The sequence below is a fragment of the Brachypodium distachyon genome, chromosome 4, assembly GCF_000005505.3.
Source record: "Brachypodium distachyon strain Bd21 chromosome 4, Brachypodium_distachyon_v3.0, whole genome shotgun sequence".
In the NCBI taxonomy this organism is placed as follows: domain Eukaryota; kingdom Viridiplantae; phylum Streptophyta; class Magnoliopsida; order Poales; family Poaceae; genus Brachypodium; species Brachypodium distachyon.
The window spans coordinates 4107137-4133918 of NC_016134.3; the positions used below are offsets into that span (position 1 = coordinate 4107137).

General features: G+C 48.7%; 3 protein-coding genes across 3 annotated transcripts; 1 reads left to right on the forward strand and 2 right to left on the reverse strand.

Annotated features, from left to right (window-relative positions):
• The first annotated feature begins 10245 nt into the window (after positions 1-10245).
• Positions 10246-14652, forward strand: LOC100845417 (cellulose synthase-like protein D4). The gene is made up of 3 exons (XM_003575434.4): positions 10246-11529; positions 11621-12455; positions 12543-14652. The coding sequence occupies exons 1-3, from the start codon at positions 10535-10537 to the stop codon at positions 14346-14348; spliced, it is 3636 nt and encodes a 1211-aa protein (XP_003575482.1). The 5' UTR covers positions 10246-10534; the 3' UTR covers positions 14349-14652.
• Positions 14653-19150: 4498 nt separating this feature from the next.
• On the reverse strand, positions 19151-21183 carry LOC100846943 (major allergen Api g 1, isoallergen 1). Its single transcript, XM_003575438.4, has one exon. The coding sequence runs from the start codon at positions 19883-19885 to the stop codon at positions 19376-19378; it is 510 nt and encodes a 169-aa protein (XP_003575486.1). The 5' UTR covers positions 19886-21183; the 3' UTR covers positions 19151-19375.
• A 418-nt stretch (positions 21184-21601) lies between these two features.
• LOC100822979 (probable polygalacturonase) lies at positions 21602-25307 on the reverse strand. Its single transcript, XM_003575444.4, has 6 exons — positions 25074-25307; positions 24405-24707; positions 23405-23525; positions 23136-23310; positions 22961-23031; positions 21602-22669 (listed from the first exon to the last, which is right to left on the reverse strand). The coding sequence occupies exons 1-6, from the start codon at positions 25086-25088 to the stop codon at positions 21999-22001; spliced, it is 1356 nt and encodes a 451-aa protein (XP_003575492.1). The 5' UTR covers positions 25089-25307; the 3' UTR covers positions 21602-21998.
• Positions 25308-26782: the final 1475 nt, after the last annotated feature.

The following is a 26782-nucleotide window of genomic DNA, read 5'->3' on the forward strand; positions in this document are numbered from 1 at the left end:
ACTTAATTAATATGAGACGGATGGAGTAGATTCCAAGAATGATAGATCAGGGTAGATACTAGCTGTGTTGTGGGCTTTTCTTATATTAGTCCAAACAGATTCCAAGATTATTTTTTTTGAAACGGAGGCAAAAGCTTTGCCTCATCTCATTAAAAAAGAAGGAGTTCGAACAAGGTTGAAAGGAAAAACAAAAAGAAAAAAGGCAACAAAAGCCTACTCTCCCGGCATAATACTACTCAGATGCTTAGCGCCCGCGAGCATCCAATTGCGAGTTTCATTCTTGATCTTGTAGAAGATAATAAGCGGCATGGTCGAGATGTTACGGAAGGCCCTCGCATTTCTTTCGTTCCAAAGCTCCCAAATGACCAGCATGGCGATAGAAGCAATCGCCTTACTTCTCATGCCAACTCCCAAGATGTTGGAATCCCACCACTCCCGCACCGAGTTGATGTCTTGCCACGAACTTGGGTTGAGCTCAGCCAGCCCCAACCAATCCCTAACCATCAGCCAAATGCGGATAGAGAATTTGCAAGAAAAAAGAATATGCGCCGCGATCTCAGGTTCCCTCTTGCAGAGCTGACATATACCGCAATTCAGCCAACCACGCTTCTCCAGCCTGTCTGCGGTCCAAACTCTGTTGTTGAGCACGAGCCATGCAAAAAACTTGCATTTGGGGGGCGGCCAGTTTCTCCACACCACTGGATTCATGGAGGTGGAAATTAACCCGGCAAATTGCACCTTGTAGGTAGACATGGTTGAGTAGACCCCAGAATTAGAGAGGTTCCAAGATATATCGTCGTCGATTCTGTCATAGAGGTGAACGTCTGAAAGTAGGGTCCAGAGCTTAAGAAAATCTTGCGAGTGTTGGGTGGAAAGACCATGCTGAACATTGATATGAGACACCCAAGCACGGTCCCGCGTGGCATCCCTGACGCACATGCCTCTCTTCTTAGAGATAGAGAAAATGGTCGGCGCAATATCCTTAGACTTCTGACCTTCAAGCCATGGCGAGTGCCAAAAGCTTGCCTTACGGCCGTCGCCAAGGGTGATAGATGTCACCGCGCAGAAAAGGTCCATGTCTGTGTCATCGCACGGGTTGCCAGAACCCACCCAAGCGCGCTCAGTCTCCTTCCACTCTAACCAAGGCTACCGCAGCCTAAGCGCCCTGGAAAACTTCTCAAGGTCAAGAATCCCCAACCCACCCAAATTGGTTGGGCGACAGACCATGCCCCAATTAATCTTGCACTTGCCACCTGAGACTTTATCGGTGCCGGCCCATAGGAAGGCCCTTCTAACTTTATCAATGCTCTCCATGACACCTTGGGGAAGGGCCAGCGAGGTGAGGTGGTAGGTTGCCTGGGCTGAAATGACAAATTTGACAAGAGTGGCACGCCCGGCAGCCGTGATGAATTTCCCTTGCCACGTGACTAGTTTTCCAGCAATTTTATCCTCAAGGTGTTGGAAATCAGACCGACGAAGGCGATGCACAGAGAGGAGGAGACCAAGGTACCACATAGGGAAGGAAGAACGCACAGCCGGAAAGCATTGAAGCACCGCAGAGAGGTCAATACCGGAGCATCTAATGGGAGCAACCAAACTCTTCTCCAAATTTGTCACCAGACCAGTGACTTCGCCGAAGCCCTCGAGAATATGTGTGAGCTGCTCGATGTCCTCTTTGAAAGGGGCCACAAAAATAGCCGCGTCGTCGGCATAAAGGAAGGTGAGGATGCAAGCGCCACGCCCCCTCAACCTGTGCAGATTCCCCCTCTGCGTCGCCAAATCAAAAAGATTCTGAAGAGAGTCGATAGCGAGCACAAAAAGGAGAGGGGAGAGGGGGTCCCCCTGACGAAGGCCCCGACCATGCCTGATGGGCGTCCCCGGAATCCCATTGAGCAGCACCCTAGAAGAGGAGGTTCAAAGGAGCGCCGAGAGCATATCTCTAAAATGATGTGAGAAGCCCCTTCTCTGCAGAAGATCAAGAAGGTAGTCCCACCGGATAGAGTTGAACGCCTTCTTTATGTCAAGCTTGAACGGCAGAGTTGGGGTTTTATGCGCTGAAGCCTCCTCGCGAAATTCCGGACATATAAGAAGTTATCATGAATGTTTTTTCTATGAAGGCACTCTGGAACGAGATACGAGGCAATTCTTTACAGATTCCAAGAATAGTACGTACTCCACTTATTTTTGGGTGGAAAACCTACATCTGGTTGTTCCCTTTCGAAATGGAGCCAAAAGATTTGTCTCGGTCCATTAATTAAGTGAGAGCAAGAGTACAAGCAAGAAAGAAGCAAAAACAAAGAAACATACTGCGCGTCATAAGAAAAAACTCAACTGTCTACCTTATTCGTGATGCCTAATTCCATGTCTGAACAATTCATCATCAGGTCAGGTCTGCGAGAAAAATAAGCGGAGTGTGATAATTATCAAGTCAGTCAACAGTACAGGCGTACGCGCCTACGTAGTGATCATCAGGTTGATCAGTCGCATACGTACGTCAGTAATCGCTGCGACTGAGGCCTGCTTGGAAGCTCGTTTTTGTTTTCTTTTCCGGCTGGATTTAGCCCATTACACGGGATTCCGAAATGGCAAATGACAGTCCGGAAGATTCGCGGCCCAAAAAACTCCCTATCCAAACAGAACATGTTCACAGGAAAAGAATTCCCTTGTTTCTGTTTTTGTCCAGCAATACACATGAGTGTAGGAGTGTCGTCTTACAACCGGAAAACAACGCCAAAGTCCCAAGCTGGGCCTAATCGGTATTGCTAAATACGCTAGTACATTCGTCCCTGCGTTCATCGCACATGAAAAGAAGGAAAACGGTTTTGCTATATCCAAATCGTTGTTTTTAGTTAGAAGTCAGTCGATTGTTCAGCCATTTCGTAGTGATTAAATGTACAGGGTTTACTATTTAGACATGGATCGATCAATGATCATTCATACTGTGGATGTGAAACACACTCACTACTGCATAATGAAATAGGTACTAAATTTATATAGATTTTAATACATATCAATGTCACTTATTTTGACGTCATGTACCTTTGGTTGGAGCATGAAGTTGCCGAACAGCAGCAACGTCCCGTGAGGTGAGGAAGAGAGCAGTGGCCATGACGAGACACACCACCAAGACGGTTTTGGTCGCCATATACACTGTCCAATGAGACTTCACCTTCAGTTTCCTTTCCTTTTTGTGCTTTTCGCCCCTTGCTCCTCTCAGACTCGAGCGTCTGTATTCCCTTGCCGTGCAATGAAAATCAGCAGTCTCACGGCTGCTGTTTCTTTCAAAATAAAAACTACTGTTGTTGGTTACACAAATTGGGCTGACGAGAGGAGTAGGAGTAGTGCCGTGTAGTGGTGATATGGCTTTGGAGATCTCTGCCTGTCTGGTGGCATATTTATAGTTTTTCTGCCACACCACCTGTGTAGTCCTGTACCGATCTTATTCGTGGATGCTTCCATATGTCTTAACACTATCATCTTTGGTTTGTTCCTCGAAGAATAAACATATACTCCCCCGTTTCATATCAAGTGACATATTATTACATGTATTTAGATTTTTTTAATATATATACATTCATATTTAGGCAAATTTGAATCACTTAGTATGGTACTGAGGAAGTATTACTGTATATCTGATTGTATATCAAGTCAGTCGTCGGGCGTACTGAGATCAGTGGTTGGTCCAGTATGTTGAATCGATCAACGGAAGCGGGCAGCAATTTTTGTAATTTTGTGGATGCAGGTCCCGGACGGATTCGCGGAGCCATCCCAGAACTATGCACGAGACTTACCGGCGAACCTTGGGGTTGACGAGCCAAATTAAAGCCAAGATGAGGGAGCAAACACGTTGGTCTCCGTGTGCCAAGACCACAGATCGATTGCATGTACGCGTGGAACGGAACGTCTTGTCACGCAATTTTCGTCGGTTTTGTTAGCCGAGAGAACCTGCAGCGGGCTCTTTAAATTGCAAAAGAACTCCAATCGAAAAAAAAAGACTTCACTTATATACTGAGTAGTATAAACTGATATGGACCATTAGATCCACTAAAATGGGTGGCTCACGTTTACTTGAGGGCACTGTAAAAGACGCCCCCAAAAAATAAGGTGCTCAAATCAACCAGTGGTCAAAGGCAGCAAAAGAGACTCTTGATACGTACCGCAATCTGCGTTCAAGCTTTTATTCACCAACTATAAGTTACTGCAAGTGAATATATTTTTTTACTCCTTAAAACATTACGGTTCACTTAAAAATAGTTTTACGGTTTTTATTTTGTCCGGGCAAAACAGTAATAAAAAACAAGTTCTGTAAGAAAATTTAAAAAAACATCTCTCTAAAATTCGAATAGACAAAGTTCATCCTCTTCAACTTGTTCACCGTCATCCAACATCATATATTCCATCTTCAACAAGACATTAAGTTAGGTAAACCTAACAAAAGGTTTGAACTTCTCACTGGAGCCTTTGGACACGCCGAACGCCCCTGGAGAGCTCCCCGGCTGAGGGTCTGTGTCTTCGTCTCTGAGCGCCAACACACTGCCGTACTCTCGAGCTCCTTGGACAGCTCGATGGCCCGCGTGGTCGTCTCCTCATCGATCTTGTGGCAGCGCTCGACGTAGGTCTGGAAGGTGACACTCGACTCACACAGGGCTTTCGGGATGAAGCACACCTCCCCCTCACTGGAGTCGCTGTCGGAAACGGAGGTGGCACGTGATCGGTGGCAGGAGGCGGACCAGGGGCGCCTCGGACCCAAGGCGGGCGGCAGAATGGGAGCAACCCAGCTCCTCGGGGCGGGCGGGCGCATTGGAAGCTCTCCAGTTCGGTGGCGATTTGATCCTCCATCCGACGACGCTTGGCGAGGACCTCCTCCAGCCTGATTTCGAGGCCGACCGGACATGGTAGCGCCCCACCCAGCTTTGCGCGGCAAGGCGGAGCGATCTTCCCGGCCTCAACCCGCCGCGATTGAGTTGTTGACGGGGTACATTGGGTTGTGGGATTGCTGGATTTGGTGGGGGAGGGGGGGGGGGTTATTTTGCTGGCAGCGGCGATGGCCGATGGATTGGGTGGATTTCGTGGCGGCGGTCGTAAGATGCTCTTCACCCAGACTAAAATTTTCTACCTACGATAATCGTAGGATGAAAGTTCAAAACATCACAGATCGATTATTCAGAATGCAAACCTCTCATCAACCGCATGGGACGGTGGGAGCTTCATCTATCATCCGGCGGCAGGCAACTTTTTTTCTTCTTCTTTTACTGGCAGTAGGGCTGCACTTTGTTGTCATTAGTGTTTCTATATTAATATTTCGTCAGTTAATGGAGGGATTATATTTTTACGAAAAGTGGAGCTAAACAATTAAGAGGAAAAATACGCTTTTACAAATTAAAAGTACGCATTGCATGGTGGGCTTACCACGTACGTGAGGACCGTGGATTGAACGATGGCATTTTTTGAACTCCAGTAGTACTTGCAATGGACGGGCAACGTGCCTAAATTTGTGTGCAAATAACTTTCATTTGAAAACATATGCTTAAGTTGGAAAATGAAGGATATTAAGTATTGAATTGACTGCTCTGATCCATAAGTGCATTGGATTTAGCACAAAATTGCACTAACTTTGTACTAAATCCGAAACACTTATTATGAATCTGGGAGTACTACATAGTATATATTTTTAGGCAAGAAATTTGAATGGATATTAAGAGAGAGGGTTTTGTACTCTCAAGCACTCGTGATCTCTGAATTTTATAAGTCCAAAACGTGTACTTTTAACGGACGGTTTTTTATGGGATACGCAGTGCCATTTTTGTTCTTTTAAGCGTATCGAATGAGCTAACTGGAGATCTTCAATTTTGAATCGATCTCAGGCTTAGTACTACCACTACAATCCTTGGCGCTAAAGATATTTGATTTCGTTTTCAGATGTTGGAATCTACGTACACGCTCCAACGGTTGGAATCGATACAAGTCAACTTGGTCTGCAAACGATGTTGACCTTTCTCAGCATATCCGGGGATATGATGCCGTCGGTGGGACCCAGCTGATGCCGTCGGAGATATGAATGTGCAAGGAAACACTCACAGGAAAATGGCCGCGGGCATCTCTATGCCCGCCGAAGCCGCAGGTCACTTCTAAGTAGTCCAATACTTAGCGATGAATGTGTAATATCTATCTGCAAAATTTTGTTGACAAATATTTTAATTTGTAGCATACACAACAAAGAAACGGAAAATCTAATTGCCAGCCGTCTGCCATTTCTCCTTACGCGCAGACGCTTTCTGTGTCGTCCGATCGTTATCTTCTGATCCCAAGCGCCTTCTTCTTCCTCCTGTTTTTTCCCTGCACCCAGCCCGTTCTCTCTGTTAGCCCGCTTGCTTTCTTCCCCAGCACGTGTGTGCTCTCTCCCGACAGCGCGCCGCCGTCGCTTGGTTGCTGCCTCCGCGGCTAGCGCGGCCGGGTATCTTACCTTCGCCACCGCAGAAACTCATCGCTCTCTCGAGTGCCGTGAGGGAATTCGTGTGACCAGACACAGGCTTAGGGCAGAACCGCTACGCCGTGATGAGGGGGGTAGGGGGAGGGGTCGAGGAGCTGCACGGCGGGCCGGGATCCAGGGAACGGCGCCCCGGGGGACTGGATCTAGGCGGGATCGGTCAAATAATTCAAGCAGTGAGGCCATGCCTGCGGTGAGTAATACTAGCGAGTAGGCACTGGTTGTGCGGCTTGGTTTCCATCGCCAGCTCTGTGTGGGCTTCTTGCTTCTCGACGGCATCTCAGGCTGGCCGTCTCTTCCTTTTATTCCCCCAGCAAGACCAAGACTGCTCCCATATCTGACACCACTGCTAGCTGGAGCTCAACGATCACCCCCTTGATCCACATAAGTTAGCACATCATCCTTGCTTCCTCATACGATTATAATTCTAGGTGTCATTTGTGTTAATGCTACCATGACATGCTAGTTGTTTTGGTTCTTGTCTTGCTAAGAGTAGTTAGTCCGTTCAGGTTTGTATGGTGACGTGAAGATGCACAATATATAACACTAGCTACTACTTCAGTCTTTTTACAGAAGTTCTTGAATTCTGAACATGGGCAGTCCAAGTAATTTTATTCAAGCTTTACTATTTTCTCTTCTAGACTTCTAGGTGATCCTGTAGCATGTTTAGGTTACAGTTACCAACATGACACTCATGTAGTTATCCGGTCACTGAAGTTACCGTTACCATCTTGACACTCAGATAATTATCCAGACATTTAAGTTGCGGTTGCCAAAACGACACTCATGTAGTTATCCAGTCATTTAGTTACAGTTACAAACATAACACTTATTTAGTTATCTGGTTATTGAGGTTACAGTTACCATCTTGACACTTAGATAGTTATCTAATCGTTTAGGTTACAGTTACCAACATGACACTAATGTAATTAACTAGTCATTTATAGGTTATAGTTACCAACATGACACTCGTGTAGTTATCCGGTTATTGAGGTTAGCGTTACCATCTTGATACTCAGATAGTTATTCAGTCGTCTAGGTTACAATTACCAACAAGACACTCCTCATGTAGTTATCCAGTCGTTTATGTTACAGTTATCAACATGACACTCATATAGTTATCCAGGCGTTTAGGTTAAGGTTATCATCAACATGACACTTTTAAACTTGGAAAAAAAAAGTGGCCAAGAATACCCAACTGGATCTAACTTTCAAAATAATCATGAATAGCCCAATAACTCACTTTTTATTGCCCGGTAACTTTCAAGCTCTAAAAAGGTTTCGAAACACCCCGAGTAAGTATAGTTTTCACATCAATAACTAATAGTGAATATGTCTGGTAACTCGCACGGTTATGGTTGGTAACTCCTGAGCTTGAAAAAAAGTCATCGAAACATATCTAATCGGGATCTTGTTTCGAAGCCCTCGCCGATACGAAGTCAACTGTGGAAACGGATTATAAATCAAGTACACGGTTTGATCTAGACAAGTTTTTAAATTTTCTAGAACATTTTAAATGCACGTGCGTGTTGATGCTACAGCCCCCTTCTCACTTCTATTTGCATGCACGGATGCAACCAGTGGTTCGTTCCACACGGACATGGAAAAAAGCAAGAGGTGGGGGGTGCCGCACGATCGGGTTTGTGAAATGGATCGGGGGGAATATTGGCAGGAAGCGTGCGGTGGCTATGGTAACTGCCACACACGGCTGTTATATAGTCCAGTCCATGTGGATTTATGGTACGGTATATGCATGGTTCATCTAGGGCAGATCGATGAACACATTTGTCTTTTTTTGTGTACCTCACATGTTAAATTATTTTTAGTGAAATTTTAAATACATGTAGTCTACATGCATATGTACATAATTTTTTGGAACTTTTAAATACTACTTTTGAATTTCTAAAATTACGGGTCCCATGGAGCCTGATCCCCAAACGTCCCCTTTCATCAAATCAATCCTATATTCTTCATCTCTCGGCAAAGCCTGCATCTGGGAGGCACCCATGAATAACATTTGAAAGCAATGATTTTAGGCCTTCCATAACAAAAGAACTAGTGCAAACTAGAAAATGTGGGTCCTAGAAAAAAGCAATTCCCTTGCCTCACCCAAACCAACCATATGAGCTGCTTTTTCTCCAATTCCATCCTATTTTTCCTCTTTCTTTACTCCCTTGGACCGGTTCATGTACATGGACCGACCCATGAAATTGTTTTGTTTTCTCCACATGCACATTGTGATGTGTCATTCACATGAGTGAAGTTTACATCGTAATAAACCATATTGTGGAGAAGGCTTTAGAGGCTCACAAGCGGGTCATGTGATTGCCTTAGCTTTTTAAAGTTTAAGACTAATGTTTGTTTTATAGGTGGCATGTACATTTATCTTCGTGACAAAGGAGATTGAAAGAAAAAAGAATAATAGTGTATCATCTTTGTACATAGATAGATGATTAATATTTTCAGGGTTAATTTGACATATGTCGCTGCAATTCCTACGTATTCGGAAAATGCCACTACAATAGGTTGAAAGATGTCATTGGAGTGGCTTTTTTCAAAAAATGAGAATTGGGGTGGCACTAATTGAATTCGCAAGAACTACAATCGCACATATCAAATTAGCCTTTCTTTTAATCGCTAATCTAAACATTAATTGTATAATGTTATTTTTCTCTATTGCATGGGATATCTTTCTTTAGCCATTTGTTTTTATTTAATTCTAATCATGACATTAAATAAGAAGGATAAATTGCAAGATAAGCATTTATCTAGATGACGTGGAGATCACTTGAGAAAACATCCTACATTAATTGCAAGATAAATGATATGAAAAGGACAATCCATTTGCATAGCAAAATGTTATTGTCTCATTACATTAATATGAACATTAATTGCTAGACAGGTGACATCAAAAGACAACCCATTACAGAAATTTTTCAGTATCGCATAACATTAACACATCATTACTTGCTAGGTTAGTGAGATCAAAAGATAAATCATGATTTGGCAAATTGTTATTGCCTTATCCGAGCGACGTCTCTAATGATAGAGAAGCGCTTATCCGTCATCGATAAGTTTTCTAGTTTTATCATAACATTACTAGGGTAAACATTAATTACTAGATATGTGACATCCATGGATAAACCCATTGTGTAGCAAATCGTTATTGTCTCATAGCAATAATACAAGTATTACCACTAGACAAGTGACATAAGAAACAACCATCGTATAGCAAATTGTTATTGTATTACTACCCGAGATGCCCTTGTCGACCCAAGCCACTATTCGGTTGGGCCCACACGACCGTGCAAGCTTCTTCTCGTAACGACTAGCACATCCTATTGGAGATGCTCTAACACACAACCGCTCGAAGCGGCCATACTCAAAAGTTGTACACATGTGCAGTGTATGCAATGATACATACAAAGATTGACCCCATCTCGGGTAATCCTCCACTTAATCATCACTTCATCACTGAAAAGCTAATCTACTATAGACAAGACAAAAGAAACCAAAAAATAAAATAAAAATCCCAAACACTTTCAACCGGACATCACTGCACTACATCAGCGCTGACAGTGCACTCCCAGCCAAACAACGGCTAGCTCTCTCTCCCCCCGCCCCCCCCCCGCTCTGTCGAAATCAAACCCCAGCCGTCCGATCGGGCATCCCACGGCCAAATCGCACCGACCGTTGTAAACATTCGAAACGCTCGCACGTCAGAAGCCGACCGTTGGGCTCTCGCCGGTTTCGAAAAGGGAGCGAGGGGGAAATGAAATTGAATGGGGATAAATAACTCGGCGCCGGCGACAGCCTCTGCCACAGCTCAGAATCCTCCCCTCGGTCCCCGAGCCCCCACAATCGATTGCTCAATCTTCGAGCTGAGCTCTTGTGATTGAGATCTCGCTATAATTTCCAGCTCGGCCCGCCGCGAGCAGCCTTTCCGTTCCTTCTGTTCTGCTTGGCTTTCTTGCTTGAGCTGAGCTTTGCTTCTTCGTTTCTGAGCTGAGCTGATTTGGAGCTTTGAGCTGGTTTGGTGGTGGTGGGATGTCGCGGCGGCTGTCGTTGCCGGCGGCTTCGCCGGTGACGGTGACGTTGTCGCCGGGCCGTGGTGGCGGGGGGAGCCCCGGTGATGGGGTGGTGAGGAGGGGGTCCGCGCTCACGAGCCCCGTGCCCAGACACTCCATTGGATCATCGTCTTCCACGGCGACGTTGCAGGTCTCGCCGGTGCGCCGGAGCGGGGGCAGCCGGTACCTGGGCGCGTCGAGGGATGCCGACGCGAGCGCCGAGTTCGTGCACTACACCGTGCACATCCCGCCGACGCCGGACAGGAACGCGGCGTCAACGGACGCGCCGCCGCCGCCCGTCGCCGCGTCCGAAGAGGACCGGCCGCAGAGGAGCCACGTGTCCGCCACCATCTTCACCGGCGGGCTCAACTGCGCGACGCGCGGCCACGTGCTCAGCAGCTCCGTCGACGGCGGCGGCGCTCGCCCGGCCGCGTCCTTGAACATGTGCTGCAAGATGCGCGGCTGCGACATGCCGGCGTTCCTCGACGCCGGGCGCCCGCCCTGCGACTGCGGGTTCATGATCTGCCAGGAGTGCTACATGGATTGCCTCGCCGCCGCCGCCGGTAACGGCAACTGCCCCGGCTGCAAGGAGGCCTACTCCGCCGGCAGCGACACCGACGACGCCGACTCTGCTGACGAGGACGAGGACGTGTCCTCGTCCGAGGAGAGGGACCAGATGCCCATGACGTCCATGGCGAAGCAGCGCTTCTCCATGGTGCACTCCATCAAGATGCCCACGCCCAGCGGCAACGGCAAGCCGGGCGAGTTCGACCACGCCCGCTGGCTCTTCGAGACCAAGGGCACCTACGGCTACGGCAACGCTCTCTGGCCCAAGAACAACGGCCATGGCGCCGCCGCCGCCGGTGCCACCAGCGGCTTCGTCGGCATCGAGGAGCCGCCCAATTTCGGCGCCCGCTGCCGCCGCCCCCTGACCAGGAAGACCAGCGTCTCCCAGGCCATCCTCAGCCCTTACAGGTAACCAATTTCTTCTCTGAATCTTTGACTAAAGGTGAAATGATTTTTGTATTGACGGCTTCATCTTCTTCCTCTGCTCCGGTGACTGTAGGATGCTGATCGCGATCCGGCTGGTGGCGTTGGGCTTCTTCCTGGCGTGGCGGATCCGGCACCCGAACCCGGAGGCGATGTGGCTGTGGGCGCTGTCCGTGACGTGCGAGGTCTGGTTCGCGCTCTCATGGCTGCTCGACAGCCTCCCCAAGCTCTGCCCCGTGACCCGCGCCTGCGACCTCGCCGTGCTCGCCGACCGCTTCGAGTCCCCCAACGCCCGCAACCCCAAGGGCCGCTCCGACCTGCCAGGGATCGACGTCTTCGTCTCCACCGCCGACCCGGACAAGGAGCCCCCCCTCGTCACCGCCAACACCGTGCTCTCCATCCTCGCCGCCGACTACCCCGTCGAGAAGCTCGCCTGCTACGTCTCCGACGACGGCGGCGCTCTGCTCTCCTTCGAGGCGCTCGCCGAGACCGCCAGCTTCGCGCGCGTCTGGGTGCCCTTCTGCCGGAAGCACGGCGTCGAGCCGCGCTCGCCTGAGGCCTACTTCGGGCAGAAGCGGGATTTTCTGAAGAACAAGGTGCGGCTGGACTTTGTCCGCGAGAGGAGGAAGGTCAAGAGGGAGTACGACGAGTTCAAGGTGAGGGTCAACTCGCTCCCAGAGGCCATCCGCCGGCGCTCCGACGCCTACAACGCCGGCGAGGAGCTCCGCGCCAGGAGAAGGCAGCAGGAGGATGCCATGGCCGCCGCCGGCGCCTCGCTGGGCACCACCGTCCGGTTGGAAGAGACCGCGGCCGTGAAGGCGACGTGGATGTCTGATGGCTCCCAGTGGCCCGGCACCTGGCTCGCCGGCGCCCCCGACCACTCCCGCGGCGACCACGCAGGCATCATCCAGGTGATTTGTCCAATCCACACATGAATTTCACAAAATTCCTCAATTCGATTCGCAGAATGCTGATGTGTGTTTGAAATTGAAACGCAGGCTATGCTGGCGCCGCCGACGTCGGAGCCGGTGCTGGGCGGGGAGCCGGGGGAGCTGATCGACACGACGGGGGTGGACATCCGGCTGCCGATGCTCGTCTACGTGTCCAGGGAGAAGCGGCCGGGGTACGACCACAACAAGAAGGCGGGCGCCATGAACGCGCTGGTCCGGACGAGCGCCATCATGTCCAACGGGCCCTTCATCCTCAACCTGGACTGCGACCACTACGTGCACAACTCGGCGGCGCTCCGGGAAGGGATGTGCTTCATGCTGGACCGCGGCGGCGACCGCGTCTGCTACGTGCAGTTCCCGCAGCGCTTCGAAGGGATCGACCCAAACGACCGCTACGCCAACCACAACCTCGTCTTCTTCGACGTGGCCATGCGCGCCATGGACGGGCTCCAGGGCCCCATGTACGTCGGCACCGGCTGCGTCTTCCGCCGCACCGCGCTCTACGGCTTCAGCCCGCCGCGCGCCACCGAGCACCATGGCTGGCTCGGCAGGAGGAAGATCAAGCTGTTCCTCAGGAGGAAGCCCACCATGGGGAAGAAGACGGACAGGGAGAACAACAACGAGCACGAGGTGATGCTGCCGCCGATCGAGGACGACGACCACAACCAGCTCGGCGACATCGAGTCCTCGGCGCTGATGCCGAAGCGGTTCGGCGGCTCGGCGACGTTCGTGTCGTCGATCCCCGTGGCGGAGTACCAGGGGAGGCTGCTCCAGGACATGCCCGGCGTGCACCATGGCAGGCCGGCCGGCGCGCTCGCCGTGCCCCGGGAGCCGCTGGACGCGGACACGGTCTCCGAGGCCATCGGCGTGATCTCGTGCTTCTACGAGGACAAGACGGAGTGGGGGCGGCGCATCGGGTGGATCTATGGGTCCGTGACGGAGGACGTGGTGACGGGCTACCGGATGCACAACCGCGGGTGGCGCTCCGTGTACTGTGCGGCGACGACGGCTCGCCGGGACGCCTTCCGCGGCACGGCGCCCATCAACCTCACCGACAGGCTCCACCAGGTGCTCCGCTGGGCCACGGGCTCAGTCGAGATCTTCTTCTCCCGGAACAACGCCATCTTCGCGTCCCCCAGGATGAAGCTCCTGCAGCGGGTCGCCTACTTCAACGTCGGCATGTACCCGTTCACCTCGGTGTTCCTCCTCGTCTACTGCGTGCTCCCGGCCGTGTCGCTCTTCACCGGCAAGTTCATCGTCAGCCACCTCAACGCAACCTTCCTGGTGTTCCTGCTCGTCATCACCATCACGCTCTGCCTGCTGGCGCTGCTGGAGATCAAGTGGTCCGGGATCACGCTGCACGAGTGGTGGCGCAACGAGCAGTTCTGGGTCATCGGCGGCACCAGCGCACACCCGGCCGCCGTGCTGCAGGGGCTCCTCAAGGTCGTCGCCGGGGTCGACATCTCATTCACGCTCACGTCCAAGCCCGGCGGTGCCGACGACGGTGACGACGACTCCTTCGCCGAGCTCTACGAGGTCAGGTGGAGCTTCCTCATGGTGCCGCCCGTGACCATCATGATGGTGAACGCCCTGGCCATGGCCGTGGCGACTGCGAGGACGCTGTACAGCGAGTTCCCGCAGTGGAGCAAGCTGCTGGGCGGCGCCTTCTTCAGCTTCTGGGTGCTCTGCCACCTCTACCCGTTCGCCAAGGGCCTCCTGGGACGCCGGGGGCGCGTGCCGACCATCGTCTTCGTCTGGTCCGGGCTCATCTGCATGATCCTGTCCCTGCTCTGGGTCTACATCAGCCCGCCCGCCGGCGTCAGGGAGGGCATCGGCGGCTTCAGCTTCCCCTAGTATCAAGTTTATCTGAACTGAAGAAGAAGCTCACATGAAGGAGTACTCGCTTCATGGGGTTTTCAGGTGTTGTTAGTTAATGATTAAATTACTGTTTGGTGCTGGATTGTTAAGCAGCTGAGCTCTGCTGCTGCTTTTACCAGGATTTTAAAAGCTTTAGCTATACTATATCTAACTATTGTGACTGTATACTGTGACTGTTGCTACTGTCCTAGTGTATCATTGTTATTCATCTGTCAATTGAGCAATTTCAGACATGGCAGCAGAAATGCTGAACATTGCAAGTACTATTCATCTGTCAAAAGGAATTTTGCTTGTTCTAACTGTATACACTGGCTTCTGAATTCATATTAATCTGTCAAATGAGCTAGAAATTTCAGTTGCAAGCAATTCAGGGAAAATGGCATTTTGTATGTAGGTTTTACCTTTCATGTTATATCAGGCATTATGAACATAATTTTCTGGCAAATTTCAGGCAGTCTGCTGTAGCAGGGGATCTCTTCAGACCCAGTGGCATTTTGCATTGCTGTAGTTGTAATTCGATACTGATGTTACTTCTTCTTTTTGCGGGTAAATACTGATGTTACTTTTTTTTTGCGAGAAATAAATACCGATGTTACTGCATTTGCAGTACATAATTTTCAGGGAATTTTCAATGCTAGAGAAAACTGGGTAGTGTCATTTTGCATTGCTGTAGCCTGTATCGTGAACAACATTAGTGAGGAGTGAACTCTACAAGTAATTCAGAAGTAAGAAAATGTTGTTGCGATGTTAGCCTGGATTATGAACTGTGGAGAATTGCTTGTAAATGGAAAAGGAGCTCAGTAGAAAGAAAATTCAGTGGAGCTCAGTGGAGAATTTTTTTTTTGGGTACAAATCCGACATTTCAAGGGAGCGCAAATCACCCCCGCGTCGCTCCCGCAGGGGCGACACGGGCGGCGCCCCCATAGCCGCAGCTCCCGGCTTTCCTCCCTCACCGCTGCCGGTGGTCGCCGCCGGGCAAAGCCCGTGCGGCTGACGGTGGCGGCGGGGCCTTCTCGTGGCGTTCTTCTCCGGAACAGCGGGTGCTGCGCCGGGAGCTTCAGAGGCGGCTGCGCCGGTTCCTCGGCCGCAGGACTAGATCCGGCGGTGGCATGGCCGGATCCGTGGACGGCGGGTCCGGATCCGGTGTGGGGGCGGCGGGCCGTGGAGGTTCGTGCCCGCGTGGTGCCACCGGTCTTGGGGGCGCGTCTGCCGTGCGGCGGCGGCTTCCTGTAGGCTACTGCTGCGGGAGGTGGCTGGGGTGGCCGGCGTGCGGGGCCCGCGGCAGGGCGGCGGCCGCCGGTGCTCTCTGGCGGCGGGGCTTGTGTGTGTGAGCCGGGGCGGTGGCTCCGGTTGTGGGACGGCGGCGCCCCTGCCGGCGCGGTCTCCGGTAGGCGGAGGCGGTGGCGGGATCCGGTGCTGGTGGGTGTGCGGAGCGTTGGTGGCCAGGTGTGTCGGCGAGTTCTGCAGCTGGGGGCCGGTGCAGGGCGGGATCTGGCCGTGGTGTGCTGGTGGCCGGTGGAGTTGGGTCCGGCGATGGCCGGACTGAGGTGTGCGCCGCTCGTGCTGCGGGGCTGCTTTGTCGGCGGCCTGGCCTGCCTTGATTGGCGGACGGCGGGGATTTTTGGGAGGCGTCCTTGATTGCTGATCTGGAGCAGTCGGTGCATCCCCCTGCCCTCGCGTGAGGCTTCAGCGCGCATGCTTCTGGCCGGCGTGGCTGTGGCAGTGGATGCCGGGACGGCGGTCCCGGGAAGTGGCCAAGGCAGTCTTTGCAGTGGATTTGGCGTGTGGGCGCGTTTTTTTGCGAAGCCTTGCTTTGGCAGAGGAAGGATGTCGAGGCGACGGCCTCGGAAGGGGGTAAAGGTGGTTTACTGCGCGGGGCGTGGTTGGGTATCGGACGCCGGAGCGGCGGCTTCGGGATGCTTCGGTCCTCGGATGGTCAGACGAGAAGAGATTTGCAGGGCTCTTGAGGCATGCCTCGCCTCCACCTTTGTCGGATCGGCCCAATTCTGCTCCTCTCATAGCACAATTGGTTTCTCTCCCCTACAGAGGGCGGTAGTGTGTGCAGTTGGATGGTGGTGCACTGGCAAAGGTTCATCGTGCTCCTTCGGAGCCTGTCAAGGCCCTTCAGCCCCTTTCTGGTGGGTCATGCCGGATCTGGCTTGCTAGTTGGGGTGTGTGATGTGGTTGCTCGATGTGGCGGGGATCTTCTTCAGCTACTTCCTTTCGTTTGTTGGAGTGTAGGTGGTGCGTTTTTCTTGTCGTCTCGGTCTCTGTCGACCGTTGGCGGCTTCGTCCTCTTTGTATCTGGTTTTTGCCCGGTTTTTCCTAATTAATTGGGCAACTCTTTCTCATATAATGCAATGCAGCTCCTGCCCCTTTTGAGGTGTCCTAAAAAAAAATTCATGCTAGGAAGCAGCTCCTCTGCCGTGCCGGTGGCTGTCAGTTGGGGCTGGATCCACGTGTCAGCCACCACAACGTAAGGCACCGTACGGCAAGCGATCTGTCTCCTTCATGTTAATATTGCCGTCTAATTGAGTCTGTTATCTTTGTCATGTTCAATGAACATCAAGACTATTTTGGATTCGGTGGTGTTGGATTCCCGGGCGAACATTGGAAAATCAAGAGCTTGTCGATATATTCAACACAAAACCAAACTATATCTTCTTCATTAATCGTTGAAGCAAATCATACAAGAATTACAATCTTAAAACAGGGATTACAAGCTCATATAAATTAGTACTTAAGATTACAGCTTTATTCTTCTCATGAACTCGACCACAGAGCACAGAAGATCTTGTAGCGTGGTCAGATTATTCCGTGCAGCACTAATGCTGGATGTTGTGACTAATTCAGAACCCAGCATTTTGTAGTATTGCTGTGGGTATGTTTAAAAAAAAAACAGTATTGCTGTGGGCAAAGGCGGAGCCAGCGTTCCGGCAAAGCCTGGGCACATGACAAGCTAAACCAACATGTTACAGTTTACCAATCGCAACGTCCCTCTATCCCATATTATTAGGGTCTGTTTGTTTGGCTCCGAAGAGCTGCTCCAACAGCTTCTAAGCACTAGAAGCTGGAGGCCAAACATGATATTAAATCACTTAAAGTCGTTTAAAAATAGACGTATGTATATACTAAAATACGTCAAGAAACATGTAATATTTCAACACTTAATATGGAACGGAGGGAGTATTTAAATATAAGTGGTAATGTCGACATTTGTCAAATAAAATTCCACGGACAATATGTCAATTAGATTATATTAGTATCTGTACATGGATAAACGCAAAATCCGATTAAAAAAAGCCACTAGCTAATAAGCGACCATCAATTTACAAGTCACAACAAAAGTCCAATATTTTGGTTTGAGAAAGGGTTTTGGGAGAGGAAAAGCCAGTCGGAGCTCTCGTGGAAAGGAACAGAAAGGGTTCAGGACTCGAGGCAGATCGATTGATTCGATGCGCGTCAGCCTAAGTCTCGCTCGAACGGGCTGAGTAGAGACCAATCCAAGCCCAAGCGAACATAGTGGGGTGGACCTACCTAATTACCAAGCCCAGGAGAAAAACAACTAGGCCCAGCCGGCCTGAGAGGAAATTAAGAAGAGAAAAACGGTTTGAGCCCAAAAAAAACCGGATCGACTCTTCGTTCTTAGGGGCACGATCCGTTCCTGACCAGTCGATCCGCGGTTCGAGCTCACCGGAGCTCCGGCAGCCGGCGCCGGGGCAGCCCGGGCACGTGCCCTAGGTGCCCCCACGGTGGCTCCGCCCATGGCTGTAGGTAGGATCATCAGACTGTACACTGTGACTGGTTTTACCTATCATGATATTCATGTCGAAATGGGATACAAAATATCATGCAGTGCACTGCAGCAGGGGGATCTTGTAGCATAGGAGGTAATTCAGAGCCAGTGGAATTTGCATTGCTGTATCCTGGAGGTAGGAACAATGGATCATCCTGAACAACCTTCAGATATGGCAACAGAAATGCTGAACATTGCAAGTAATATCTACCAACGGCAATTTGCTTGCTGTAGCTGTAATTTGTCACTGTATACTTCGTCTGGTGCTAGTTACAGGTTACAGCCAAAATAGAGAAAATTGGGTAGAAAAGTTTCAGGCAATTTAGGGCAGGTGGCATTTTTGCATTGCTGTAGTCTGTATCATTGTGAACTACTTTTGTTCACCTAACTAATCTGAATCTGTGATGGACCAATTTTTCATTTGTATGCGTTTCCATAGGATCATTGGAACGCACATAGAAACAGAAAGGCATTTTTATTTGATTTAAAACGCTGATACGGCCGATGACCGTGATAGGAAATCTCTGTTAATTCAGCTAGGAAAGTCACCTTGTGATGAGAAAATCCATGTTAAATATATCGTGACTGGTGTAATGTCATAATACTGTTGTTATTCAATCTGTCAGATGAGCTAGACATTGCAAGTCATTCGGAGGCAGTGCACTGCAGCAGGGGGGGTCTTGTCACATTGGAGGTAATTCAGAGCCAGTTGCATTTCGGATTGCAGTACCCTGTAGGCAAGGATCATTGTCATGGAGAACGCATCTCAGCTAGAAAATTCACCCCGCGATGTTCAGAAAACAAATAATTGAGTTGGTCCGAATTTTGCAGACTGTATTTTCCTTACAGCAAACAGATAATTTCCTTGGCCTGAATGTTGAAGACTGTAATACAGTAACTAATAAGAACGCTGACAGAAGGCCAGCGTTTCGCTAACAGGATTTGCCGTTTGGCTAACAGTTATGATTATCTGAACCTGTGATAGGCAATTTCTCATACATTCATCACAAAACCAAATTACAATCATATTCAAACTTTATTACAAGCTCAGGATTACACACTCAAAACAGGGATATTACACACTCGCATGTACCTTGCTCTGATTATTTCACCAAAAACATTTACTCAACCGTAACATAACAGGTTGATTTATTCCACTCCTCTTCACAACTTACTCTCTGTTGGCTCAATTTAGGCGTTGCACGTACTACTCTTCAGGGTGTGCGACGAGGTAGGCCTCGACCTTCTTGAGCAACCCAAGATACCCAGAAGCCAGGCTAGCCTGATCCTCCGCCGACAGCGCGCCGCCGCCATCGATCCTCTCATACTCCACCGTGAGCTTGGCCACGCATCCGGCATCAGCGGCATCCTCGACGAGCCTCACCTCGGCCACCTGCGACTTGAGCAGCCCGCTGACCCGGCCGCCCTCGAGCACCTCCGTCCGGATCGCCATGGCGGCCGCGTCGCGGGACACCACGCGGCTCTTCATCGTGGCCGCCCCACCGAAGCCCGCCGCCACGGCCGGGCTCAGCGTCATGGTGGTCACGCTCCCCGGCCCGCCGTCGCCGTTGACGTCCACGGCGTCGATGAAGCCCGCGCAGGCCTTGCGGAGCGCCGAGTGGCCGTCGGCGCCGGCGCCGGAGAAGGCCACCTTCCACACTCGCTCTGCTGACACGGACAGCGGGCAGTCCTCCGTCATCACGCAGCCGGACACCATCTTGATTCTCGGTCAGTCAGTCGGTAGCTCACTGATGCTTGGTTGATTAGTGCTGATGGCTGATGAGAGCAATGCAAAGCAGGGGGCCTTCATTTTATAGCGGCATTACTGCTACTTAGCTGCTAGGTGCAGAGGAATTTGGATTAAGGACTGAGGAGATTAATTCAAAGTAAGAGCAAGTTGTTGGACTAAGGAGATCACATGGTTGGACGTCTAGAGCAAATTCATGGGGTTTTATTTGTGTTTTCTTTTCTGCGGCTTTTAGTTGGATCATTTTTCCTATGCGTGCTGCTGACTTGACTATGGGGGTGAGATTCTAGAAGGGCTGAAATTCAGACGGGGCGAGTGTGTTTTTTTTAGGGGAAACGGGCCGAGTGTTGTTCTTCTGCAATTCAGACGAGGAGGAGTAATTCTAGGAGTACTTTTCTTGGAAGTGGGCCTGGACCTGGGCTTTCTTGGGCCTGGACCTGCGCTTTGTTGGGCCTGGGCTGCGATTGGCATACTATTAGTCCGAACATGGATGTCTGTTTGCAGATCGAGTCCGCAGATGAATTTCCGGTAAGCATGCTGCATATGGGAAAGATATCCATATTAAGTGGATTAGTATGATGTTGCAATTTGATACTTTGGTTTGAAACAAGGGCCGCAATTCGATTTTATCTGTTTGGCTTGGTATGTGGAATCCAGTCTAGTTCAAATCAAAGTTATAATCTTTGTGCTTGCCAGCACGAGAGCTTTGGTGCGTCACCGGTCGGTTCGAACTCTTCCATGCCAAGCATCTACTCCGTATTTGCTTAGATTGGATGCCTGCCGGCCGAAGGCCGTACTGCTGGTCCAATTTCTTGTCATCAACTTGGTCGAAGGCACCACGATATGGTCCTCCCACAAATCCATCAATGCGCTCATCCGATCCAATGGAAAGATACCAAGAGCTAGTGAATTTTCTTCCTGTTGTTCTCAGCAGTAATTCCACTGAATTCTGCAGTAGGCAATAAATTCCCACTGGAACCTCTGCAGCAGCTGCATTCTTCTACCACATCCAGTTACATGTGATCAGCATCTTCTTCCTTCCTTTGACTGCTTTCAATTCAAAGGCTCTACTCATCTGAAACTTTCTTTTTGGAATGGCATGCTGTTGCATCCCATCACATGAGCAGCTCAGTTCTTCAGTTCTGACCCAACTAGGATCCAATGTTGTTGTTGTTATTATTTTTAACTGAATCTACTGTCTTGTTCTTACCTTGATTTCCTGATCAAGGTACTGCAGCTTCAGCAAGTGAGACCCGCTACTGCAGGAATACCATCAATTATTTCATGAGCAGCAGCAGTACATGCATCAGGAGATTGATTGCTCCTCAGTGTACAATCTTGGAAAAGACAGCAGGTTGCACATGCTGCCCAAATGAGGCCACATGAGTACAGGAGCTGCCCAAACAAGGCCACATGAGTACAGGAGCTTCACCAGCTAAGAGCACCAGCGCCAGCTCCTCTACATGGCTTATAATTTAGCTTGTGAATGGTTATGTGAGAGAGAGCTGGCCAAGCTTGCACAAATGGCAACCCCAGGATGAGCATGGCGACAAAGCGAAGGTAATAAAAGCCCCAAGGAGGGGGACAAAGGAGGCCATCAACATCGGCCTAACAACTCCATTGACACCTATTTACTTGACAGCAAGGACAAGGTGCATGCTGGACTATCAGACGCCAGCCTGTGCATTCCAGGCCAACATGTGAGGTTGTTCTATTGGATGCTCACAAGAATGATAGGATGTACATGATGACTCAATAATGGTGTATTTATTTTATGACCAAATAGACAGCAACTCTTTGGACACAACCTACCGAACAAAATTTTCTTACAGATTGAATGAACAAATTTAGCTGTACATGGAAACACCTTGCCTAGGTCCATACCCTGGTGCACTTGCTCATCAATAACGCGGACTGAAATGTATTATGAGCCTCAAAGCTGACTGTACGGGAATGATGATTCTTTTGAGGCGCCCATTAGGAAAGAATTTGGAGAAGACTGTGATCGAAGCTAGATCCTAGATGTCTCCAGATTGTACATGGACAGAAACAGGAAAGAATGAATATCGGGTCCTCTGTGCATTTACGCTGCCGCAAAGGCATGATAGCTAAAGTGCGAGGAGCAGATGGAAGAATTTGAAGATGGACTCTGGAGGTCTGTGCATGGCTCGGGAAATACCAATTCGGAGTATCCGGAAATGTTGGAGCAAGACCAGGAGGTGGAATGTGCCGAATCAGGTATGGAGAAATTGACATTGGAGAGGCAGATATCGGTGAAAGGGTCACCATCGATTCCCGACAGAACTCCTGCAACTGAGATGTTTGTCCCAACCATGTTCTTTAAGGTGATTCCACTGATCACAGGGAGTGCAGAAGGATCAAAGTGCTCATCTGGGTGGCTCGACCAATCACCAGTGAACTCAATGGCCACATGGACATCTTCCATTTGGACATCTGATATTATCACATCTCTTATATAACCTCCACGTCCTGGTGCAGTTCTGAAAGAGACACCTTTGGATGAAGCATGGATATGAAGGTGATCAACATGAACGTCTGAGATCCCACCAGACATCTCACTGCCTAATGCCAGAGCAGCACCCAATGAGGCTTGCAGATCCACTCGGCAAATGTGAATGTCTGAAGTTGGCCTTCCAAACGTAATGCCATAGTTATCCCACCCACTTTTTAGTGAGATGGCATCATGACTGACACTAATGCGGCTGTCCTCAATGCACACATTTGAGCACGAATCTGCAGCAACAACGATACATAAATTATTTCAAACTTTCAGTTTCAGTCATGCTTCTGCACAAGATCAATGTGCGCAAAAAATAACAAAAATCAACACAACAAATTCAAATAAACAATAGGTTATCTTGGTGTACTGTCAGACATCTGATGTATGTTATCTTGCAGTCCTGATAATTCAATTATTTTTACTAGCTTCTCAAATGCATCCAAATACACATAATATCAACTTTAATATGGGTTGCATGGACTTAGTAGTTAGTAATAGCGTGTAAAGATCAAATGCAGTGTTACCTGGAACAATTCCATCGCTGAGTGGAGCATCCAATGAAGTCTGAATTGTGATGTTATTGACCGTCACATTACTGGAAAAATAGTTTTAACTTGTCCTTAAACAATTTGCCAATACATGTACCAAAATTAAGCAGATGGGTTTAGAGTATATCTCTGAAAGAACAAGTCAAAATACCTGCAATACACAGGATGTATAGCCCATGCCGGGGAATTCAAGAATGTCAAGTTTGAAATCACAATTTCTTCAGAATCCTCAAATTCCACGAGATGAGGGCGGCTGTAGTTCAACTTATTTGAGCGAAACCAGTTCCACCATGTTAAACCCTGGCCATCTATGACTCCATTGTTCCCTGTAGAAAATGTATATTAAGATGCGATTGCAGAAAGAATATACTAAAACAGATAACCAACCAAATAAAATGTTTCACAGAAGAATGCATTTACCTGTAATTACAACATCAGTAACATTGTGCCCATTTATTAAGCTGCGATGCCTTGCACCTGGAAGATCGATGCCTTGGCCGTATGATGGCAAAGGTTCCACAATTGGCCATTCTGTCACCTCCTGTAGTGAAAATGTTACTTTGATTAATATGTGCAGATAACGATTTGTTTCCTTTTATATTAATTTATGCCACTTGATATATTCCTTTTTCTTATCATTTCAAACTTCAAAAGTATGTAGCGGAATACAACCCCAAAAACGCTCTCCATGTCTCACTATGCACAAAAATATTGTGTATTCTAGGCAAACAGCCACAATCAGCCTACTAGCAGGCATGATTAGGGGAGCAGCTTGACTTCAAAACAATGCAAACCCAAATTGTCTTTCCTTGGTCACTGGTCTCACATGGACCGCTCAGTGTCACCATCTGATACCCTTATTTATAATTAGGATTTAGGAAAGACAAAAAAAGATAAATTGGCAGTTGAATACTAATATAGCTAGTGTTAACTACGATCTACACACATAAAGACCCTAGGAAGAAGAAATTAAATGATATTTTCTAAATACGTGCAAGACCAAAACAATAATTATACTCACAAGAAAAATGCCTTTCCAGGTAAATTAAAACATCACATATGACCTTTACCTAGAAATATGTCAAAATCATTCCAACTAGACATCTTCCACCAACCATGCAAGAACAAACAAATGAGCTGACAGCTAAGACCATCCCAATTTCCTAGCAGTTCTCAGAATTAGCACCGTCGAAAACGACAGATAAACCTACATCCATGCAACAATAATCCATCCAGCCAATCTCCGTGCATGCTAACAAGTCAATTGTTGGCCGCAAAACATCCTAAACTCCTACTGCCAATGTAAACCAATAGCGGTAGATGGTAGGTATCCCCGATCAACCCATGGAATCAACATCACTGCAAAATGCTCATGCTGATAAAATGAGAAGTCATGTAGTGTCATAAATGTGTGAACAACCTTGGTGCCGACAATGACGGCGTCCTTCTCCAGGAAGAGGGTGAGATGGCTGGTAAGGTTGAAGCTGCCGGTGAGCCACCGCCCCTTGGGCACGTACAGCTGCGCGCCACCCTTATCTGCGAAAGACCGCAGGTAGAAGATGGCGTTCTGGAAGGGCACCGTGTTGACGGTCACGCCATCGCCAACGGCGCCAAACTCGGTGATCGTCACGCTATGCGGCCGCGTCCGGCCGACGTACCGCGAGCATTGCGCCTCCGCCCGGCCGAGGCTAAGAACTGCTAGCACTGAGGCCAGAACCACCACCTGCAACACCCAGAGCGGCACAAGCACAGCAGCCAGTCAGTACAAGTGAACTGTAACTCCACCGAATCCAACACAAATCTTCAATCTTCAATCTTCCAGACTAATCAGAGCCGCAAACACGCATTAAAGCAAGAAACAGCACACTCGGTCGGAAGATCTCAAAAGGTGCCATTCGCACGGAAAGATCTGGAATTTGGGGGGCGACACGAAGCGGCGCATATCAAGCCCCGGCTCCATGCGGCGTGGGGGGTAAACACAACTAAGCCCATTCGAGAAGGAGACCGCGAGAGGGAGAAAAAAGACTCCTCCGCGGGGCCGAAAACCACGGGAAACCCCTTAATCCAAGCGGTGATCAGACGTACTTACTACTAGCCTCGCCATGAGTGTCCCCCCTTTGCGGCGGAAGGGGGGAGAGCGGAGCGGCGAACCAGAGTGGGAGGGACCGAGACGGCGGAGCTCCAAGAACCGCAGGTGAGGGAGACGAAGGCGTGTGCTAGTGGCCTGGGTGCTGAGGAATTGGGTTTGGGATTGGAGAGAGAGGCGGCGGAGAGAGAAGAAGAAGGAGAAGCAGCAGAGCCGAAGTTTTGATTGGCAGTATGTATAGTTTAGTTTCTTTTGACAAGGGGAATATTTGTTTTTGTGCTTATTTGTGTAGTCTTTAAACCTTTTCAAACCTCCATCTACGGTTGTTGGACTGTATTATACCGAGTTCATTAATAATTTGCTGTGAGAAAAAAATTTATATATACACAAAATTGTTGAAAATTAGTTGGCCACGAGATGGGCAAACGAGATCTATCGCATTGTCGAACACACTCTAACCGGTATACATGTAAAGAAAAGCATAAAGAGGCCCACTATTTTCGCATTGCCAAACTCAAGCTCAGTTGTTGCGTTGAACTTATTTTATATAATCTGTTGTGAAAAAATACACACGAAAATAGAGAAAAATTGGTTAGCCAAACACAAAAATAGTGAAAAGCGGGTAAAAATGGGGATAGTAAAGAAAACCTAATGTATAGCGTTTTCAACTCCAAATCTATGGTTTGACCAGCATCAATAATCCAAAAAATATAGTATTTAAATTGTTTTCAATAGATTTGTATTTGAAAACACTTTCATATCACCATGATTTTGTAATTATTAGGAAAATAATAAAAAATACAAACCGAGTTTAGAATTAGACGTCCAAATACACATGCATTTTACTAAAGTAACGATGGCTTTTCGTACAAGCGGACATATATAAAGCACTTTAAGGAGCCTGCAGTTGCATATTATGTTGCCACACATTACCTGTGCTTGACTGCTCGTTCCCCCTGCATTCATACAATCAAAACAATTGATATGTTCTCCTCTCGCTGAAACAACGACCATGTATGAAGCTAGTATGCATAATGGTAAATAACATGTATAGAAGGGGGAGAAGTTTTTCTCTAGTGGCTGACTTCTTGTGTTCGTGTATAATGACTACATATATTTGTTCTAGAACACAATCAAGTTTGCAATTTGCATACCATTTAATAAGATGATGGTCAAAGCAGCCATTTGGAAGTGTCCACAACGATGTGTAACTAAATTGACAGCACAGTGGCTAATATTATAAACAAAACTAGTAGGAGAAAGCAGCTAGCAAGAGTGTAAAGTAATCAGCTGATACAAGCAATGATTTGTACGAGACATAACGTAGTATACTGTACACCTTTGATATAATTGTTGGTCTACTAGTGCCATGTTATACACCTAATGTTGGGACCCACGGGGCAGCTGGCACAATTATAGTGACACAGGTGTGAGGCTGTGCCCTCTGTAGGTGGGCCCAGTTGGGGTACTCCCCAATCCTTAATACTACCATACATGGATGCTTAATTTGGGGTTCCTTTGCAGCTAAACTTGGCAAACTTTCCCACTGGTACAAGATTATTTCTTTAACAAATACTGTTGAACCCCAAGCTCAAATAATAATATTAGGAAGAGACCATCTGGAAAGGTATAGGACAAACAAGTGGGTTTTTAAGCTGTAACACAAACCATTGTTGTCGGCTACATCATATCATCAATTTGTCATTTGTGTG